Raw genomic sequence first — 22,935 nt, 5'->3', positions numbered from 1 at the left:
CTCCACTATCGTATGCTTATCTAGTGTTAAGGCCTTCAGATCCGGCTTCATCTAGGGCTCTGGTGAGAAGCAAAGGACCCCGGAGTCCTTTGATAAAGACATGGGCGTCTCTTATCCATACGCGGATAGCCCTAAAGCTCAAGAGGCGGAGTTGATTTTTACTGAAATGGTGAAGGGTGATCAGCCAAATCTTTAGGCTTCAAGTATATCAGCTGCCCAGGCCAGTGCCTCTGGCCACAATGTTGTTGCTGCTTTTCCTCCCCTTCCCTTTGATTCCAAGAGAAAAGTAATTTACTCTTGGTCTCTTTTTTTTGTAATCGTGAATGGATTTTTTGGATAATATATATATATATATATATTTTGAATCTTTGTGATGTGATTTTTTGTTTTTATCCCCAGCATTCTCCTAAGTCTTAGAAGATTTCTTTGTCTTTACGGCTCCCGAACTCTTTGAGGTCTGAGGCTATATATATTTTTTGTTCCTCAGCACCTTTTTGTGCCTTTAGGGAATTATCATTTTTGGTTGCCTTCGGGGTCTTATGGTCTATTATTTACTAAGCCTTACGAATATCTTCATTGAGGGTAACAAGAATGTATGGTTGAGCTCACTTATCTCTCCACCTGTCATGAATCAATTTACAGCCACTACATGGAGTTTCGGATAAGCCCAGAGCTCGGGGTCCCTAAAACCACCACCACCACTACCCTCTTCCACCACCACGTTCCACCACAACCACTGCCGCCTTTCATCACCGCTACCTCAGTTGCCTTCCACCACTGTCACTGCCATCGCCACCATTGTTATCTCATTCAACCACCACACCAACGCCACTTCCATTGCCTTCCACCACCACCACCTCCATAGTTGCCACTGTCACTACCACCACCCTCCACTACTACCATCTTTGACCACTGCCACTTCCAATATTGCCTTTCACCACCATTATTGCCACCACCACCGTCACCATTACTGCCACCACTGCCGCCGTCATCACCATCATTGTATTCTACCACAACCACCTACACTAATGCTGCCTTCCATTACCATCACTGCCACTGCCATCACTATCGCCGCCTTCCACCACCTCCACACCATCGCCGCCTCCACTGCCTTCCACCGTTGTCACCACCTCCACCACTACCTCCTCCGCCTTCTACCACAAACAACCCAAATGGTTCATTATTTATTCGACAAAACTTGCCTACTTAGGGTCAAAGCCAATGTAGGCCTAGGGTGATACTTGTCTCCTTCGGCCCCACCCACTAATATATATATATATATATATATATATATATATATATATATGAAAAAATTTATATAGTGTTTTTCACTAAAATTTTTTATTTCTAAAATTATTTCTAAATTATTTCTCTCTTTTACTCATTAAATTTCTTTAATTTCCTTAAAAAGGAAGTTAAGTTTTCCTTCTTCAATCAAACTCTAAGTTTTTTTCTTTTCAAAAAACTTTAAAATCAATTGGAATCATTTACTTGCACCAAACTTTAGCAACAAAATTGTATTCGGGGACTCAAATTAAGTGTGTTTTTAAAATTAACAAAATATTGAGATGCTTTTTTTCTTGAAACTAAAAGATGAATACCAAATATCATATATATGATGTAATGTTAATTACAACGGCACCCCTAAGGTTTAGGCCAAATCTCATATGGAGAGATATTTTGAAAATAAATTTTACTCATACGTACCCTAGGTCAGTTTTTCGTCATAAAAATGTGTAAAATGTCGTATATGTCCTATTTCTTTGTGTACTTTAATAAAAATATCATAGATTTAAAAAGACAAAAATGCCCCTACTAATTACTCTTAACAAAGAGAGGTTTTCCCTTCTCTCTCGACATGTTTCTGTATAGAAATGTGTGTATGTATATATTTATCTAAAAGTAATTCCTCTCTTTTGTGAATTCCTCTCTAACAGTGATTCCTCGTCTCTTTTTGAAGCAACAACTTCAGATGATTGGCGTTGTCAAATTCCTCAATCATATTTTATACTGCCACCAATCATTATATAAACCCTTCGTATTTTTTTTTTATTATTATTTTTTTTTATTTTTTTTCGTAATTGGTACACACACCCTCTCTCTAACGAATTGTTTGCACCAAAGAGTAGTCGAACAATAGACCTAATGTACGTTTCTTGAGACACCAAGACCAAGTGACTTACCAGGCCACTTGAGCAAACCCCTTGGGTTATATAAACCCATTTTGTATAAATCTATTATGGGTTCGTACTTTATATATATATATATATATATATATATATATATATATATATGTATGTATGTACATACATGTGTAATTTTTCTATTCTAATTTGGATTTGCTCATGTATTTATTCATTTGGTACTCTTATTAAACTTGATTTTTTTTTTTTTTTTTTTTTCCCTTAGCTGATACTTACACACACATATCTCCATCAAGGCTCAAACATCTGACCTCCCTTTGGGAGGTAGGAATCTAATACCACTGTGCATTGACCCGTTGGTTTATTAATTCTAAGCAATTTATAATTTTAAGCCATCAGCAGTCTATGATTAAAGGTAGGTGATAATTGTTACTTTAATAATTAAAGGGTAATTTACACAAACCTCTCTTATGATTTGTCATAATTACAGAGACCACTCTTACTGTTTCGAAAATTACTCGAACCTCCCCTAATAATGAAAATAATCTATACGAACCTCCCTTATGTGTGACGGACCATTAAATATACAAACGAACTTGTCTAAATTACTAAAATACCCTGATGTTGGCATCTGAAATTACTAAACTACCCATAAGCTTTTTACATATGTGTGACGTCATACATACATATTTTTTCTTTTCAATTAATGTACTTTACTAAAAGACGGAAAACTCATTGCCAGCGTCTTTTGATTCGCCTCTGCGAGCTTGAGCTTGTCCCTATTATCGCCGGCGGTCTTTTGATTCACCTCGTCGCCGATCGTCATCGCCGTTTAGATCAATCCCCCGATGAAGATGATGATCTGCTGAACCAAACCCAACCCTTTTGTCGCCACAAATTTCATTGAGTATGATCTCTGCACAATGCACAATTCGCTTATGATCTTGATAAAACAGGTCAACAATTACGTGAATTGTCAAACAATTCCAATCAGCCCCTCTCGCAACCATCGCAAGATTATGCCGTTGCACGAGTGTCCTCAACCACACCCATCAATTTTGATATTGATTTATATATATATATATATATATATATATATATATATATATTTATTTATTTATTTATTTATTTATTTATTTACACACCAAATGAAGATCGATAATTCTTATACCTAGAAGATTGATTCGAATTTAGCCTGAAAAAGCTCAAAACTTGGATTATCAAATTGGGTGTGTTAGATCTTTGATTGAATTGTTGGGTTTGGTTTGCTATGCCTACAATATTTGTTTACTCTTGAATTACATGCCCAATTCGAGAGCATGGGTATACAAAACTTGTGTTGGCTTCGAGCCGGAAGTGGAAATTTCGTTCACTGGTATTACCCATGACTTCTTCGAGCTGTTTACTGGTTTTACCCATGGCTTCTTCGAGCTGTTGGGCCACCACAACCATGTCAATTTTTACTGAAAATTTCTTATATTTTTGTATAAACCTTTATTTATACATGGGTGTCAGACTGTTGGGATTTATATGCCCTGGCATAGCAAATTCCTGTTTGGATTAATTGACATATGTTCCTGACGTTTCTGAAATATTTATGTTTTATACAATTGGTGAATTCAATGTATTATATTTCGATTCACTATGAAATTGATAGTGTCCATGTAATTACAAGAAATATTTATATATATATATGTGATGGCAATCAATGCATGATATATAAATAGTAATTATAAATTGTTCATAGTCGGTAATTATGGATGGACTCATAATTAATTAAGACTTGAACTGGATCCGCGTTAGGTTGAGATATATTGCGAGAGCCGTCGTATGCAATTACTCCCTATCACCGTCATGGCATTTGACTCTTAAGCATGAGAAAAGTATAGACTCTTTTATTAATTAATAATTACTTTGATTTGTTCGGCGGATTCTTCGGGATCCTTAGACCGACACTTTGGGTAGTTATGTAATTAATAGTTAGAGGGTTATATTTTCAATATTTGCATCATTGCTACTTGTATTTATTTTGTATTGATTATGGTTGATCACAAAGTAAATTCGAAGGCCTTCGTGTGTTTTTAGACAAAATGATTTATTATATATTTATTTATTTAAATTATTATTTTTGTCAAACAAATGTTTTATTGTGATCGAGCCAGAAATAATCAGAGGTACCAAAATAGATATATTAATTAAGTAGTCGGATTGATGGCTTTATTTATCCGATAACTAATTATGCATAGAGGGGTCAAAGTGCAATATTGACTTAAAGGTTATTTATTATGTATTTGGAGTTCAATTAATTTCTTTTAGTGGAGTAGAAATTAATTTATGAATTAATTGAATTGGGTCCATGGACCGGGCCAATTATTAATTCATTGTAGCCAATAAAATAATAGGCCCAATGGATTCTCACTCATAGCCCAACTTGATATTGGAATCATATTAGATTTGAGACATATGAATTAGAGATGGAGAAGGATTTGTTGTTTCCTTTTCTTTACCTTTATGTTGCCTATAAATATACATGGTCTATGTATATTTTGGGTGTGATTTTATGAGAAGGAAAAAGGAATAAATTTTCTCTCTCTAGAAAATTAGGGTTTATGTTCTCATCTAATGGAGGCTCCCACAAGCCTAGTTTTCCAAGGTAATTCATGGAGGCTTATGAGTGATTCCTAAAGGCAAAATAATTACCAAGAAGATGGAGATCCAAGGAGAAGGCATCTTGCTAAGGGATCTACAATAAGTGAGAACATTCACTTTAGAGGAAAGTTTTAAAGGTTTACTCAGACCTTTGATGTAAGTATTCAATCCATTAATTGAATGATACATCATATTTTTATTTTTGCATAAAACTTGTCTTTATGTGATGAATCAAGATCTATGAATCAAAATCCCTAGAAAAGTTTTTAAAAACTTGCACGTTTCCCAACAGTGGTATCAGAGCATGGTTTGATTCATTACTAGAGATCATGATTTTATGAAAATTCATCATTCATGGATCCAATTTTGATATCCATATATTTATTTATTGATGTATGTTGATGTATGAATTAATATATTGATATATATTGATACATGATGATGTATGTATAATTTTGAATGGATGATGATATGTATTTTGGGCCATGGATGAAGCTTATAGGAATATTGAATGTAATTTTATCTTTGGATGAATATAATTAAAGCTTTGATTTAGCCGTTTGAAAGTTCAATGATGTAATTTATTTTTCTCACTGTATTTCAAGTTGTAAATATTTTTAAAGCCATGTAATATTTATCAAAGGATGCTATGAAGCTTCAAGAAGGTCCAAAAGGGTTAAATTAGGCTTCAGGAATTTTCTGGGATTTTTTAGAAATTTTCTGGAATTTTTCTGAAATTTTTAAGGCCTAAATTTAATTTCTGGAAATTTTTATTAATTTTTCTGGAATTAACGGCGGTTTTCCGGTGACCGGAGGCTCGCCGGCGGCAAGAGGCAAGACCGGAGGAAGAGATAGGATCCGGTGCAACGCAGGACCATGTAACCGGATCCACAACCGTTGATCAAGGGCTGCAATCAAGTGCAGCACCAACAGAATACACCTGGCGCGTGAGGAGCACGCGCCAGGGTCATCAGTTTGCTGGCGCGTGAGAAGCACGCGCCAGCACAAGTCAACCTCTTCCACGCGCGCGTGCAGGCGCGTGGAGGTGCTCCCATGCGCCCCAGGCGCGTGCAAGTGCGTGGGGGCGCGTGTCTTGACCTGGCAGCTCCCCTAGGCGCGTGGGAGCGCGTGTGGGGTCCTTCAGGCTTGTTCCAGGCACTGTTATGCTTCTTCAGGCGCATTCTTGTCTCCTACGGGTGTTTGCAAGTGGATGGAGGACCCTCGGGCAATACTTAGAGCAATTAAATGTTAAAAGCTAAATCCATTGGCCATTTAAATTGTTTCTGTCTGTGGTTTAATTATTTATTGATGTATGTGATGCATGGAATAGATAATTGATTATTAATTATTATTCATGCATTGGATCCATGATATTTATTTAAATGGCTTGATTTATATTAATTAAGTTATGAAAATTAATTGGATCTGATTAATAATTAATTTGAGGGCACTTATTGGGAAACGCAAAATTATTTTTTGTAAATTGTTTTTAAAGTGTGCTTCAAATTAAATATTAGTGAATCGTTTAAAGTCCAAATATTTTCTAAATTTAATTGGATTAAAATCAAGACGTTTTGCATGCATTATATCATGTAAATGAATAAAATGAAAACCCTAATTATGAATGATTAAAAATTGAGTGGGAGCGGGGATTTTTATACATTGCCCCATGGCCTTCGTTATTAACACCATTGTAATTAGATCTTCAAAAATAAGGCCCCACGCATGATTTGAAGAGTCTTAATATTACAAGAATGGTTGTCTCGTGAAAATACAAATATTAAATGTTCATTGTAATTAGATCTTTAAAAATAAGGCCCTACGCATGATTTAAAGAGTCTAGATTATAATGACAACATATTTAATGGTTTATTTTTATTAGAGCATTAATAACGTTATACACTCAATCTAAAATCAATAGTGTTAGCTCCCCAACGGAGTGGTCTACACTAGGTGATTTTAGAAAGGCTAAACATAATCGGGAATCATTTCATATAGATAGACAAGGCATTGTCTTAAGAAATATGGAGATGATGGGATTTGCCCGCTAATAGCAATAATGAACTTCGCCAACCGAATAAGTTATTGGTGTATTGGTTATCCGATTTTTCATGCAGTGGTTAAGGGACCCACATACTATTTTAATGGAAGTGCTCACCTAATAGTAAATGAATCTCAACAATAGTAATAATGAACTCCTCCAACAGGATAAGTTATTGATATATTGATTGGTTGATTTATTATGCTACAGAGTTGAGGGACCCGTATTAATTAAAAGGGATTGTTCACTAATAATGATAATGATCTCTTGTTCGATTGAGATTTATTATATTATGTGGTTAACAAACTCATTTTAATTTTAAATATGCATGACAAAATTAATAATTCACCTTGCATATTGTATGAATGCATTTATATTCAGATGAGTTATGTCTAATCCATTTATCTGCTTGCTTACATATTCTACGATATTGGACCTCATTTATAATGACTAGAAAAGGAATTTAGATATTTTATTCACAACGTGGTGGTATAAATGTATTTACTACTCCTAAAACCTAATCCTTTTACTTTAAGATACCCAATAGAACATTAATGCTTTGAACAAGTGAAATAAGGCAAATGAGATGAATTGGTGCAATATTCTAGAGTTTACCTCGAATACGCTCCAAAGCTAACATTTACATTATTTTATTTTCTTCAAGCATCATGTTAAAATTTAATAAGATGTTTTGGTGAGATTAGATAGAGAGTATGCCAAAGTACTATGTCAGACTTGAATAGCATCAAGATAGCCTAAGGAACTCCAGTATGAAATCGAATTTTGAAAAATGATTGTTTATTATTTAAAAATTAGCTGGAGATCAATAGGGCTGACTTGGGTGCTAAGTTTCAAGTTGACATGATTATTGCCTTGTTACCAAATTCATTCGACTCTGTTAGAGTGAACTAAATAAGGAATCAGTTTGAGTTCACACTCGCTGATATTCTTATAGAATTGGTAACAGATGAAGGGATAATCAAGAGTATGGGCGTTCCTATCAATCTAACCTAGTCTATACCATCTTCTTCTAGGCCCAAGTGGACGGGCAAAGCAAAGAAGAAGGATGATAATAGGACTAGACTAGCACAAAACATGGGTATTCAAAAAGGTTAAAGGGAATAAGGCAGTGTATGTTGAGGGCGAAGAAAACTGTTTCTTTTGTCGCTAATTAAAACACTAAAGGACGAATTGTTTAAGCAATGACGTGGCATAGGAAAATATATATTTAATCATTGAGCCATGTTATGTGGTTGTGTCTATTAATTCCTGATGGATAGATTCTGGAGCCACTAAACATGTTTGCAATTTATTGTAAGGATTTCAGGATTCCAGAAGCCTCGATGATATGGAATATATTTGTACTTAACCTGATGTCAAGGTTGTAGCTAAGTCAGTGGGAGTATTACATCTGAAAATAGAGAGTATGAGGATATTAGTATTAGAGAACTATTTTTATGCACAGAAGTTAGACGCTATCTTATTCTTGTTTCACTTGTGGTTTATAAAAACTGTGTTGTTATTTTGTAAAACTGGTTTTATAAAATTGAAGAGATATGCGATTGCTTCTGGTGCATTGAAAGATGGTTAATATACTATAATCACAAACTCTTAAGATTTGCAGGATGTAAAAACTAATGTTGCATCTTCTAGATTGAATGTTAAGAGAAAAAATTGTTATTCCTGACTCATTGTATTTTTAGTGTCTATTTTTGGGTTGTTATCAATCAAAATAAGATTCAAAGATTGGTCAAAGAAGGTTTATTACCTAGTAAGGCAGGGGAGCCTAAACCAAACTTGTGAACCCTGTTTTGAAGGATAGATAACTCTTAGGGCTTAATCAGCCAGATGAAATAGACATAAAGGACAATTGGAGTCGGTACACACTGACACGTGTGGTCTTATGAACATCCAAGCAAGATTACTCACGTTTTGGATAAGTTTATCTGATGCAACACAAGTCTTAAACTCTTGGTATTTTCTGAGAAGGTTAAGACTGATGTGGAACACATATTAGGTAAACTTATCAAGACACTTCGATCTGATCGAAGATATGAGTATTTCTTAGGATAGTGCAAAGACTATATGGTCAATGAGGGTATTATGTACCAGTTTTCCGCAATTGACGCTAAATGTATTTAGGTGTCAAATAGGAATAACATAATTCCACTTAACATGGTTAGATCTATGATCAGCTATGCTACATTATCTCTTTCATTTAAGAGTTTAGCGTTAATGACATCGATGCGCATTATGAACTGCATTCCATCTTAGTCTGTCTCAAGGATACCGTTGAGCTGTGGTTTTGACTAAATCTTAGTTTGAATCACATGCACATATGGGGTAGTCTTGCACATGTGCACTTGATATGGACAAGTAAGTTGGAAACAGATCGTACGCATGATAGATTTGATAGCTACTCTAAAAGTCACTAGAATGGATTATTTTATGATCTCAATGATAAAAGTTGATTGTTTACACTCACTGTTTATCTATAGGAGGATTATATTATGAATTATATACCTAGTAGCATAATGTTAGAGAATATGGTATGAGTACCAAATGTATCACATGTGAACACACTTATTATAGAGATTGAGAATAATAAATGAATTCCCTATTGATGCGTTAGCATCATCTACTACACAGATTCTTGCATCGGTACATTGATGTAGTGGGAGGATTATCATCCAATTCGACAGAATCATGTTTTTAGGTGAGACCATTATGGACATCCCTGTTAAACATGAGTTGGACCCAGTAAGCTACACGGAAGCGTGAACCGATGTGGCTACAGATCGTTTTGGTGAGTTACTATGAAATCAGAGTTGGAATCTATATATTCTAATAAATTCTGGGATCTTGTAGAACTTTCTAGTAAGGTGATTCCTATGGAAGGCAAGTTAATCTACAAAAAGATACCAGAAGATTTCTTAGTGAATAAATCATGAGTGTACAAGGGAATGTCATTATTTTTCTAATTCTATATATATTGATGACATCCTACTCATTTAGAATGATGTGGAAGTTTTGTCATCAATAAAGAGGTAGTTGTTCAATTACTTTTAAATGAAGGATTTTCAGGATGTAAGCTAGATTCCTAGGATCAAGCTTTTGCAAGATCAGGGTAAAAGGAAAATAGGCTTATCTTAATAATCCTACATTGATAAAGTTTTGACCAGGTTTGGTATGCATAACTCAAAGAATGAGTTCTTGCTTTATTGATATGGATGGCTCTCTCTAGTAAGTAGTTTTTCAAGACTATCAAAGGAGATTGAGCAAATGAGACTGGAACAATATGTTTCAGCATATGAGAGTCTCATATATGCCATGGTCTATACCAAACAGGACATCCGCTACATAGTAGGGATAGTCAGTAGAGATCAGTCCAATACTGGACTTGACAACTGGTCTATTGTGAAAAATATCATTAAGTACCTAAGGAGAATCAATGATATCATACTCATTTATGGATGTGATGATATGGTCCTAGTCAGGTATGCTAGTTCTGATTTTCAATCAGAAGTAGATACTATGAGGTTCATGACTTAGTGTATGTTCACTTAATGGAAGGGAAATCAGTTGGTAGATTGTCAAGCAGATTTCAACTGTTGACTCAAACCTGCAGGTGGAATATATTGCAGCCTTAAAGGTGGCAATATAAGCCTATTGGTTTGATCTCACTGATTTAGAGGTTGTGGAGCATACTAGCCTGCCTATCGAGCTATATTGCGACAATAGTGCAGAAGTAGTCCAAACCAATGACCCAAGGTTCCATAGATGAACAAAATACACTGATAGGAAGTATCATGTTCTACATGATATTATCCGGCAAGAAAATGTACTTGTAGCTAGAACATTGCATTGGAACACAACTTTGTTGATCCATTATCAAAGGTGTCATTGATCAATAATTTTGATCATCATCTGGATAACATTGGAGTTATGTGCAATTTGAATTGGCTATGAGGGCAAGTGGGAGCTGTTGGGATTTATATGCCCTGGCATAGCAAATTCCTGTTTGGATTAATTGACATATGTTCCTGACGTTTTTGAAATATTTATGTTTTATACAATTGGTGAATTCAATGTATTATATTTCGATTCACTATGAAATTGATAGTGTCCATGTAATTACAAGAAATATTTATATATATGTATGTGATGGCAATAAATGCATGATATATAAATAGTAATTATAAATTGTTCATAGTCGGTAATTATGGATGGACTCATAATTAATTAAGACTTGAACTGGATCCGCGTTAGGTTGAGATATATTGCGAGAGCCGTCGTATGCAATTACTCCCTATCACCGTCATGGCATTTGACTCTTAAGTATGAGAAAAGTATAGACTCTTTTATTAATTAATAATTACTTTGATTTGTTCGGCGGATTCTTCAGGATCCTTAGACCGACACTTTGGGTAGTTATGTAATTAATAGTTAGAGGGTTATATTTTCAATATTTGCATCATTGCTACTTGTATTTATTTTGTATTGATTATGGTTGATCACAAAGTAAATTCGAAGGCCTTCGTGTGTTTTTAGACAAAATGATTTATTATATATTTATTTATTTAAATTATTATTTTTGTCAAACAAATGTTTTATTGTGATCGAGCCAGAAATAATCAGAGGTACCAAAATAGATATATTAATTAAGTAGTCGGATTGATGGCTTTATTTATCCAATAACTAATTATGCATAGAGGGGTCAAAGTGCAATATTGACTTAGAGGTTATTTATTATTTATTTGGAGTTCAATTAATTTCTTTTAGTGGAGTAGAAATTAATTTATGAATTAATTGAATTGGGTCCATGGACCGGGCCAATTATTAATTCATTGTAGCCAATAAAATAATAGGCCCAATGGATTCTCACTCATAGCCCAACTTGATATTGGAATCATATTAGATTTGAGACATATGAATTAGAGATGGAGAAGGATTTGTTGTTTCCTTTTCTTTACCTTTATGTTGCCTATAAATATACATGGTCTATGTATATTTTGGGTGTGATTTTATGAGAAGGAAAAAGGAATAAATTTTCTCTCTCTAGAAAATTAGGGTTTATGTTCTCATCTAATGGAGGCTCCCACAAGCCTAGTTTTCCAAGGTAATTCATGGAGGCTTATGAGTGATTCCTAAAGGCAAAATAATTACCAAGAAGATGGAGATCCAAGGAGAAGGCATCTTGCTAAGGGATCTACAATAAGTGAGAAGATTCACTTTAAAGGAAAGTTTTAAAGGTTTACTCAGATCTTTGATGTAAGTATTCAATCCATTAATTGAATGATACATCATATTTTTATTTTTGCATAAAACTTGTCTCTATGTGATGAATCAAGATCTATGAATCAAAATCCCTAGAAAAGTTTTTAAAAACTTGCACGTTTCCCAACACAGACACAATTGTGAAACCCTTCTTTTATGAATTTTACTCAATTGTGAAATATATTATTGTTTTTTTTTTTTTTTTTTTTCCATGAATGGCAACTAAATTTAATCGTGAAAATTGAGGGGCAATCTCATTCTTTCTCCATTTGGTTGCCTAGAAAATGTAGGAAAAGAGAACAAATCAGGATTAGATCAGGATTTTGGCAATTGAATGAATTTGATTTGAATATTAGATTCTTCCTGTGATCAAATTAAAGCTTAGTTTCTTAAATTTGCTTTGAACTGCGAGTTGTCATATATCAGTAGCATTCGAGGTTTTGTGTTCTTATCAGAAGTTTCCATGTTTATGAGATATATATATATATATATACATACATCATTTGGTAGGGATAAGGGTATTATGGAGATTTTAGTAAAATTTGTACGTGACGTCAGCAATTTCCTTTGTTGATCGGCGTTGACTCTAACAGAAGGGAGGTCCATGTAAATTATTTTCATTCTTAAGGGAGGTCCGCGTAATTTTCGAACCAAGAGGGGAGGTCCCTTTAATTATGACAAATCATAAGAGAGGTTTGTGTAAATTACCCATAATTAAAATGATATAAAGATATATATAGAGAATATATAATTGAGAATTTATAAAGTACTTATTGGGCATATCAGTCTTTTATCTAATTCTTTAAGGTTAAAGAGTGTTTTTGAAAAGGTCAAAAGAATGTCGAAGTTATTTTACATGGTTCTAGGGTTCTAACCCTATGTACAATTGATAGATTGGTTGTGAGTAAAATGCGAAACAATGTTTAAATTGGGAGTGACAATTACTTTCAAAATCTTTATTCAGAAAATATTTACCATAGCCTCAAAAGTTGTCATTGTAGTTAGGAATGATCACGGCTCGGATCGGTTCGATTTGGGATAAAGTTCAATTCCAATTGGTTTTCACGGATTGGAGAAATTTGAAACCGAACTGATTCGTGAGGACTTTCAATCCAAACCAAACTGATCCGTGAAATAACGGATCGAATCGGATCGGTTTTGACGGATTGGGCTTTTCAAATAGTCCAATATAATTAGACTTTATGGCCATTAAAATCTCAAATTAGTAATTAAAAATTGAAAAATAAAATAAATTTGAAAATCATATACCAGGTAACATGCTAACAGTTTTAGCAATAAAAATTGTAAATCATATACCAAATAATAACAATAGATTTGTAAATTATATGCTTAATAATAGGCAATATAAATTATCCAAGTAGAATAATGAATAAAAAAAATAGAAATACAGTAAGTATATACAATATTGTATATTATATATATATATATATATATATATATATATATTATTTAGGCAACGGTTCGGATCGGTTCAGATTAGTTTTTTCAGGGCTCAATTCGTTAACCGAATCGCGAATAGCGAATTGCTATTTTTTTAAACTATCACCGAACTATGAGATCTGAAAAGCGAATCAAACCACACAGATCAAATTAGTTCGAACTGAATTGACGAATTAACAAATTATTTGTTGATCCCTAATCGTCAGTACCCCTGAATATTTTAGGCCAGAAGTGTCGTGTTTTTAAATTTATCATCTTTTATGTTTGTAAAACGACAAAAATTTCATATAAAAATAAAATAAAATATTCATTATATTAGCTAGGTTAAATTTTTAGTCAATGGGAAAACAAATTGGTCGACACCAAGTGTGAACCAAAAGTGAAGCACTACATTTTCTATCAACGACCAAACCACTAATACGTCATCTTCCCCATGAACACAAACACGTACTCACCTCCATGCCATTAAAGTCATCAATAGTTCCAAAATAATGATGAATGGAACCCATTCCCCCTTCACACCTCGTTTTACACTTTCTCTCTCTATATAAGCACCCCAGCATCATCTCTCTCTTTCTATAACTAGATTTTGTTGGAAATATACTATTTTGCTGATGGAGAGCCAAAACATGTCTAGCAATGGGGTGAGATCAGAGGGTGGCAATATTGAAGTGAAGGTGGCTAATAAAAGGAGTGTGAGTTGTTCAGAATTTGTGTTGAGGCTTTTGGCCTTTGCATTCACTCTGGTGGCGGCAATCGTTCTTGGGGTTGATAAGCAGACCAAGGTTGTGCCACCGTTAAATGTTCCGGTCACTGCTAAGTGGAATTACTTGTCTGCCTTTGTGTGAGTTCTATCTCTCTCCCTTTCTCTCTCTCTCATATATATATATATATATATATATATATATATATATATATATATAGTATGTAAATATATCAAATTAATGGTATATACTTATGGGAGAATGTTTAGGCACCGTGGGGTTGTAGCTCCGATTTCGGACGTCTATCCATCTCTGTGCCTGGATTCTCTGTTGTGGAACGCGTGATGGAGAAATTTTAATGTAATTAAATTGTGTTTGGACACTAATTAAAAAGTAATTGTGTTTGAAACTAAAAATAATAGTATTAAAATCTCATTTCAACATGATTGTGTTGAAATTTTTATAGTACTGAGGATAAATATAATTTATTATTTTACAAATATATGTTGGGGCGGAGTCAATTAAGTCATAGGGGCACATGTCCCCTGACCTAACCAAGTCCAATAGAATATATAAAGTTAATTTATAATTTTTTTTTTTAATATATATGAAAAATTATATATGTTCCATAAATTTTTAATTTTAAAATTATTTTAACTTCTTTTTTTTTTTTTTTTTTTTAAATCCTTCAATTTCTCTTTTATAAAAAAAAAAAAGTCAAATTTATCTTTTTGAATCATATTCTATTTTTTTTTTCCTTTAAAGTATTTATTAATTTTCTTTCGTTTTTTTTTTTGTTTTTTAAACTGCTTCCCTTTGAATTAAAATACTGACTCTGTCCTTTGAGTACGTGAATGATAAAAATATTTTCATGTTATTTAGCAATTCTTTAAATTATTAATATAAAGGGTTCATGGACCTTTTTCAAGAGACCATTACCCTATAGAATGGGGGCTGCATTATTTATTCTTAATTTCACCAATTTAAAAATCTAGCTATCATAGCCGACCTGGGTTATTTGGAACCAAAGTCATCCAAAATTAAGTTTCACTATTACCGGTATTTTTCTGACTAAAATTCGTGGCAAGTTTCAAATCTACTTGAATTGACCAAATGCAAACCAAATTAATTTTTCGTTGGTTTATGTTTTAAGACAAGGAGCTTGTCCAAGATTATCCAACTAATGGTGGGCCATGTTGTCAAACAATGACATATGCCAAATTGTCATTATTTCTTTAATTGAAATTAGTAGAAAAAATAGAATTGGTTAATTGATATCCAACCATATTGATTTTGAGTCGGATTGATTCAACCCAAAGTCCCAAACCCATTCTCGTGCTTTACAAAACTAGACCATCCTCATCCATCTAATTAATGGTTATATTATTTTTGTGTTGGTTTAATATATATATATATATATATATATATATATATACGTAAATGTCTTGTGTTATTATAATTTAATTTAGTATTCAAGTATGAACGAATTAAGTATTTATTTAATTAAGTGTTTTTAATAACGAAATTTGAATATCATTCAAAATGATAAGGCGTCACTAATGATAAGGTGTCACTTAAAATAAGGTAAAATTTTATTACTGATTATTGTTGAAAATTTAAAAAAATATAAAAAAATATCTACTTTTGACTACTTAAAAACTTTAACAGCTAGAATTTAGTTCAGTACTTTATTAATAAACAACTTAAGTATAGATACATATATAGATGAATACCGGGTGTGTGGTTTGTAGCAACTAATTTTGTCAACCTCTTCCTATAGGTACTTGGTTGTGACAAATGCCATAACATGCTCATATGCAGCACTCTCTTTGGTTCTCACATTGGCCACAATGGGTAGAAGGAAATGGCTTTCTCTGATGATCATCATCCTCGATTTAGTGATGTTAGTACTGCTCTTCTCTAGCATCGGAGCCGCCACTGCGATCGGCATCATTGGCTACCAAGGCAACTCGCACGTGCGTTGGAACAAAGTATGCGACGTCTTCGATAAATTTTGTCACCAAGTGGCTGCTGCCATAGCCATGTCTCTGCTTGGCTCATTGGCATATCTCTTGCTGGTTATGCTTGCTGCTTTCAAACTTCACAAGAAATATGAGTAGAATGTGATGGAGCAATTTGATCTCTCTTGAGCATGTTTTGGTTTCTATTTGTGGCTAAGTGAAGTTGTTCTCTAGTGAGTGTGGACTAAAATCCATAATGTATGGTAGGTTTTTTTTCCTTCTTTTTTTAAAAGGTCATGTGTGGTAGATTTCTTTTGTTGTTTGCTTCATTTGTGAACTTTCATAAATGTAAAATGGTCATTATCTCAAAAGTTCCATATGACTAATATATGGAATTGCATGAATATTGATTTGGATAATACGCAGCTATTCACTGGTGAGTAGGGTGAAACTTACATCATCACATAAATATATTTTAAAAAAAAAAAAACAATCATACACATCTACGCATAAAATGTTATTTTACATGAATTACAATATTTTACATGAACCACGGATGTCAAAACCATCTTTCCCCTTTTTTGTTCTTTTACTATCCTAAGAATTCCAGAACCCTTTGTTCTTTTCCGAGACTAAGAACACCATAACCGCCACACACTTTTCTTCTCAAACTACATCCTCAATAATTACATAAACTCTCTCTTCTCTTCACAGCACTAACTTTTGTCCCATTTGTGAGATATAAATTTATAATTGGCATATTTCGTTATCAAAATGAGTCTGATCGAGTTGCAAACTTTCAGTTCGATTTTTTAAGAATCAAAATCGAAAGCGGGATTGAAGAAGTTCAACTGTTCATGCTTCGATATACTCCGGGATGATAAAAACAACACTTTAAGTAGGTAAGAGAGTGTGTGAGGACACTTTGGAGGTCTAAAATTAAGCTTTTGGGAAGTTTTACTTTCTATCCAACTTGAACAGGTTCAAGTCTTTTAAACATGTTCAACTTTGAGACTTTTTTGGTATTTTTCAAGTTTGACCAACTTGAACTAGTTCAAGTGTCAAAGTTGTTTTTTCTCGAAAACTTTCTGACCAACTTGAACCGGTTCAAGCACCCTAAACCGGTTCAAGTCTTCAGTAGATTTTGGTAATGTAACGACCCTAAACTGATACGCTTTTTTTAAATATATATATATATATATTTGGCATGACCTCCCCAAAAAAAGGAACTACAACCACCTGCTCAAATAAAAAAAAAATGCAATGGCCCTTCCTGGCCTTTCAAAACACCTCCAACCTGTCCCAACACATAATACAATTAATATACTCCAACATCCCATCCATCCATTCATTATACCTCAACATGGCTCATCTCATGGTGGAATATCTACATACCGTTTAATCCAAATTATCATAATTACAGTCCCAAAATATAGTTACAATAACTAGAGTTCACAAATCTCTATACCAAATATAACAAACTAAGATTTTACAAAAATATGGGACTTAATACAAAAATAGCAAAAAGAAGTGTTTTAATCCAAATTAGGCCTGTGGTGGAAAGTCATCCGCCACTTCTTTCCCGTTTCTTGAAAAAAAATTATTAAATAATAGGGTGAGTATAAAGCTCAGTAGGTAGCACTTAAGACACGCATCTTGTGTCCTTATGAATCCATACAAAGAATAGATCAATAGGAATGGGGATCACACAATGTCGGGATAATACAACATGTTAACCAAATTCAAATACAATCAATGCAATGTCATGGAATGCAATGCATGTCGATGTTATTTCCCATTTTCAATATTCGAAACCATCACTTTCAAACTGTTAACATAACCCGCTCTTTGGTGACCCCGCAGCGACACGAGAGAAGGATTGGTTAGTGTCCCTGACCCTTGGTATCCCCGCAGCGTCATTATGGGGCCCAGCTAGCTCAACCACGCTAGGGCGACTCCCTAGTTCCCTCTAGGCTATATTAACACTCCGACCATTTGGTATCCCCGCTGCGACTGGGTTTTCATAAAACCATTTCATAAAAACTCTTTTCCAAAATTCCACTTTTTATTTCAAAGGAAAAATTCTCCCACTTCATGCCCAATGCAAGCGCACGGATGCATCAATACCATGTCATGTCCATTATTCCATAACCAATTCAACTTTAGTAATCGAAGCATAGTTTCACAAGGATTTCTAAAGAAATTACAACATGCTTTTATACAATATAATTTTAGCAAGACGAACATATATAAATCATCCCATAAACATGCTCTTTACATAACTCATTTACCACACATAGTTGCACAATTAATGAATACACATAACAACTAACAATTTACTAAAGTTCTAAACAAATTGATCATGCTAAACAACAATTTAAGAGGGATTAATTCACTAACGCACAATACTTCATGGATTAAGAACTCCTACCTTGATTTTGAACAAAATCCTTAAAATGGGTTCAAATTTTCAAAGTCCCTAGGTAGGCTCAAAGCTGGAATTTCTGGTACACATGCGTAGAGCTTGTCGTGCTCTTCATTTTGCCTCAAACGGCACTCAAAAACTCCAAGGATTGAAGATGGAATCAAGCTTCAAAGATTTGAAGTAAAATGAAAAAGAAAAAAACAAGAACAAGAGCGAGAGAGAGGAACTTATGGGAGAGAGAAATGAGAAGGCAGAATTGGGGTCTCTAGACCACTTTTGATATAGTGGTGGGCCTCACGAATTTTATTTCTTTTCTCATTAGTTTTTACTTGAAATTTTACACCATATAAAATGCATCACCATTTAAATGTCACACCATCATATAAATTAAAATGCACCAAATGTAATTAGACCCAACCACAATCCCACACGAAAAACGTGAAAAGACAGAAATACCCTTACTTTGACGAAATTCCGGACAAATGGAAAGTGCCGAAAATCGGAAACGTCACAGGTAACTTAGTTTCCTTGTCTATTTTGACTTCCTATTTTGCATAGACTTTTACCATAATGATCATGAACGAAATTGACTTGTTTTCCAAGTGTAATTAGGGTTTCAAAAGTCTATAAAAACATATTTTCTCACTTAGGATTTCACGACTTTTTGCATACAAAATTCTAATTTAATTGAGAGCCATATTTGTGAGATTTTTCAGTATTTTTCATTCAGAGCATACACACTATACACACCAGTGATTTAATGTGTTATTCTTATTTTGATTAGAGTACGAGTTTGAAGATATCATCAATATCGATTAGAGAAAGTATTATTCATTCTTTCTACAACAAATTCATATTTGAAGAAGAAAGGTGTTTAGATCACACTTTGAAGGGGTCAAGGCGCTTTGCAAAGTGGTGTTGTTCTATCAGCAATCCTTCTACAAGGTTCAAGGAGTAAGTTTGAAGTCGAGAGCTGTTGGACAAGGGAATCGCAAAGGCATGGGTGTTCAGCAAGTTGGGTCTTGGTAGAGTGAAGTGCTATGAGTCTGGGTCAAAACAATTTTTCCCTTTTTTGTTCTTTTACGGTCCTAAGAATACCAGAACTCTCTATTCTTTTCCGGGACTAAGAACACCAAAACTCCCACACACTTTTCTTCTCAAACTACATCCTAAAGAATTACATATACTCTTATAAAGGTAAATAAAATATAACAATTAAGATGTAAAGTACTAAAATTAAAGAGAGTACTATAAGGTTAGAAAATTTTCAAACTAAAGAACACTGCGATATACATGGTTCAGCACAACCTTGGCCTGAGATCTTGGATGGGTGGTGAGGTGGTGGTGACTAGGTGTGATTTTAGAGGGAGGAAGTTTCAGTTCTAGAGGGAGAGGACGTAAAAAAGAAGATGATCTGCTTAAAGGGGTATTTTGTAATTTTAGAAGGAAAAAAAAAATAATCATAAGGTCAATTTTGTCATTTCACAACTTAATTAATGGTCAGTTATGGACATAAGGGTAACTTGATAGCTTTTTATAGTATAGAGTTTTTTTTTTCTTTAATTCTAGTAGAGGTTTTATGTATAGTTTTGATGGTAAAAGGGGATTTTTTTTTTTTTTAGTGATTTTAACCCTTCATTTTTTAGATCCATTAGGCAAGACATTATTTAAGAGGTTCTTATTCATTTTTCCTTAGTTTTAATCCTTTCATTTCAGTTCTCACTTTTTAGGCCATACAAAATCAACTTAATTCCTCCTCCTTCAAAATACTATATATATATATATATATATATATATATATATATATATATATAGTACTGGTCCAAGCCGAAACTAGCTGGAACTGAAAAATAGAACTAATGAAAGAGTAAGAGTACAAAAAAAACAAAATTTAAGTTATGTAGTGTAAGAAGAAGATTTAATGCGCGCAAAGTGTTAGAGCGAAAGTATGTGCAGCCGATAAGAGCGACACCCATTTAATAAAATTGAATAACTGAAAAATAGAACTAATGCAAGAGTAAGAGTGCAAAAAGGACAAAATTTAAGTTATGTAGTGTAAGAAAAAGATTTAACGCGCGCAAAATGTTAGAGCGAGAGCATGTGTAGCCGATAAGAGCGACACTCATTTAAAAAAATTGAATAACTTAAGTCCAAGTAGCATGCGGGCCCCACTAAAGGGGATAATCTCATAATTGGATCCAGGAGGGGATCCTCGTTCCATAATCTAACCTTTTTATAAAAATCCTGCATTATTTATTCCCAATTCGTCCTTTTGAAAATCTAGCTATCATAGCCGACCTCCTTTAATATCATTTGGAACCATAGTCATCACAAATTTAAGTGTCACCTAATATTACCAATTTTTTTCTGACTAAAACTCCTGATAAGTTTCAAATCTACTTGAATTGATTGATCCGTGACCAAATGCCAACCAAATTAAATTTGGGTTGGGTATTGTTTTAACATAAACCCAACCTGGTGCACTAAGAAGCTTGTCCAAGATTGTCCAACTAATGTGGGCTAAGTTGTTATAAATGATACGTGCCCAATTGTCATTAGCATTAGTTTAATTGAAATTAGTAGAAAAAATGGAATTGATTAATTGATGCCTAACCCAAGCCAACCAAATTGATTTTGAGTTGGATTGATTGAATACAAAATCCCAACCGCATTCTTGTGCTTTAGACCAAGATCATCCAGCTAATTAATGGTTGGCTTATTTTATTCCATTAATCGAATTTGTACATGAATAATAATTCGGAGTTCGACAACTTTCGCTGATTTATGTGAGTTGAGACTGACATTATCATGATTTCGTTAATGTTCATGACGACATCGTCCTTTAATCATATAAAATTAGTCGAATTTGTCAGAACTCGCTATCATTATTTATTACTCTTCATACACATATAGTTAGAATTTTCTCTAATGACTATCATCAACACCAAGTGGCTGCTGCCATAGCCGTGTCTCTGCTTGGCTCATTGGCACATACATCTTTTGCTGGATGTGCTTGCTGCTTTCAAACTTCACAAGAAATACGAGTAATTTGTGATGGCATAATTTGATCTCCCACGAACACGTTTTGGTTTCTATTTGGCGAAGTGAGGTTTGGATTAATCATTTTCCTACTTGCTTTATTCATCTTTATGAATATTTAATTCATGTCTTATCATTTCAGATTGTGCAAGAGACATGGAGAATTTCAAGTTCTAATTAACAACATATGTAATATATATTCTTCTATTATTATATTTATGTTGGGAGAGATGACAATAAACAAATACAGCGAAATAATTCTTCTCCCTATATGCAAGCAAATATAGTATATCTATACTTTTATATGTGCTGAAAATAATAGAAAAACAATCGATCACACAAAACCACAAGAACACAAGTAATTTTTTACGTAGAAAACTTCCCCAGTGTGAGGAAAAAAAACCACGAGACCTAGTCCAGTTAAAATCTCCACTATCAACCAAATAATGGGTACACAAAGTTTTTTCTAATCGCAATTAGAGGCTACAAAACATCTCATCAAGATAGCAACAATCTTGGCAAAAACTAAAGAGAATTGGAGAGAAAATACCAAAACCCAGTTACTGTTCACAGGTACGAATCACTGTTCTTGAGCTCAAAATCCGATCTCCACCGTTCAGATTTTAACTCATTGAGTCATGAACGTCTCCTCCAAATTTCAGCTCGATCGGATCACGGACAAAGCAGAATCGGACGTTTGATGAAATCTGGGCAGAATGGAAAAAAAATTGCGTTTTTCCTTCTCTTTCTTCTGAAACTTGCGGCTAACCTTTCTCTCTTATCTTTTTTGACTTCCTTAGGGTTCTTATCCCTAAAGGCTGGGCTTTAGAATTTTAATAAAACCCACTTGGGCTTTCCTCCATATAGAAGGAAATAAATCCAACAAATCTCCCCCTTTCCGACTATGTGGAGGGAATCACCATCCCGGTGATCAAACAACAAACTTTAAGCTTCTCTCTTGGTAATGTCTTTGTCAACATATCAGAGCCATTATCATCAGTGTGAACCTTCTTAAGTTCAAGTAACTTATTGTTCAACGCATCTCTGATCCAATGGTATCGTACATCAATGTGCTTAGCTCTTGCATGAAAACTGGAATTCTTAGCAAGATGAATAGCACTCTGGCTATCACAAAACAACACATACCTCTGCTGCTTGAAACCAAGTTCTATCAAGAACTACTTTACCCATAGCAACTCTTTAGTCGCTTCCGTTGCTATAATAAACTCTGCCT

At 33.9% G+C, this 22,935-nt stretch overlaps 1 protein-coding gene across 1 annotated transcript; it reads left to right on the top strand.

The window, feature by feature from the left end:
• Window positions 1-14,084: 14,084 nt before the first annotated feature.
• On the top strand, window positions 14,085-16,730 carry LOC132294903 (CASP-like protein 1E2). Its single transcript, XM_059792926.1, has 2 exons — window positions 14,085-14,416; window positions 16,057-16,730. Exons 1-2 carry the CDS (start codon window positions 14,187-14,189, stop codon window positions 16,394-16,396), a joined length of 570 nt encoding a protein of 189 aa, XP_059648909.1. The 5' UTR covers window positions 14,085-14,186; the 3' UTR covers window positions 16,397-16,730.
• Window positions 16,731-22,935: the final 6,205 nt, after the last annotated feature.

This window comes from Cornus florida, unplaced genomic scaffold (assembly GCF_030987335.1).
Source record: "Cornus florida cultivar Cherokee Brave unplaced genomic scaffold, ASM3098733v1 CherokeeBrave_3.0.0_Hap2_Chr01, whole genome shotgun sequence".
In the NCBI taxonomy this organism is placed as follows: domain Eukaryota; kingdom Viridiplantae; phylum Streptophyta; class Magnoliopsida; order Cornales; family Cornaceae; genus Cornus; species Cornus florida.
The sequence above is the reverse complement of the archived record's forward strand: the minus strand, read 5'-3'. Positions and strand labels throughout refer to the sequence as shown.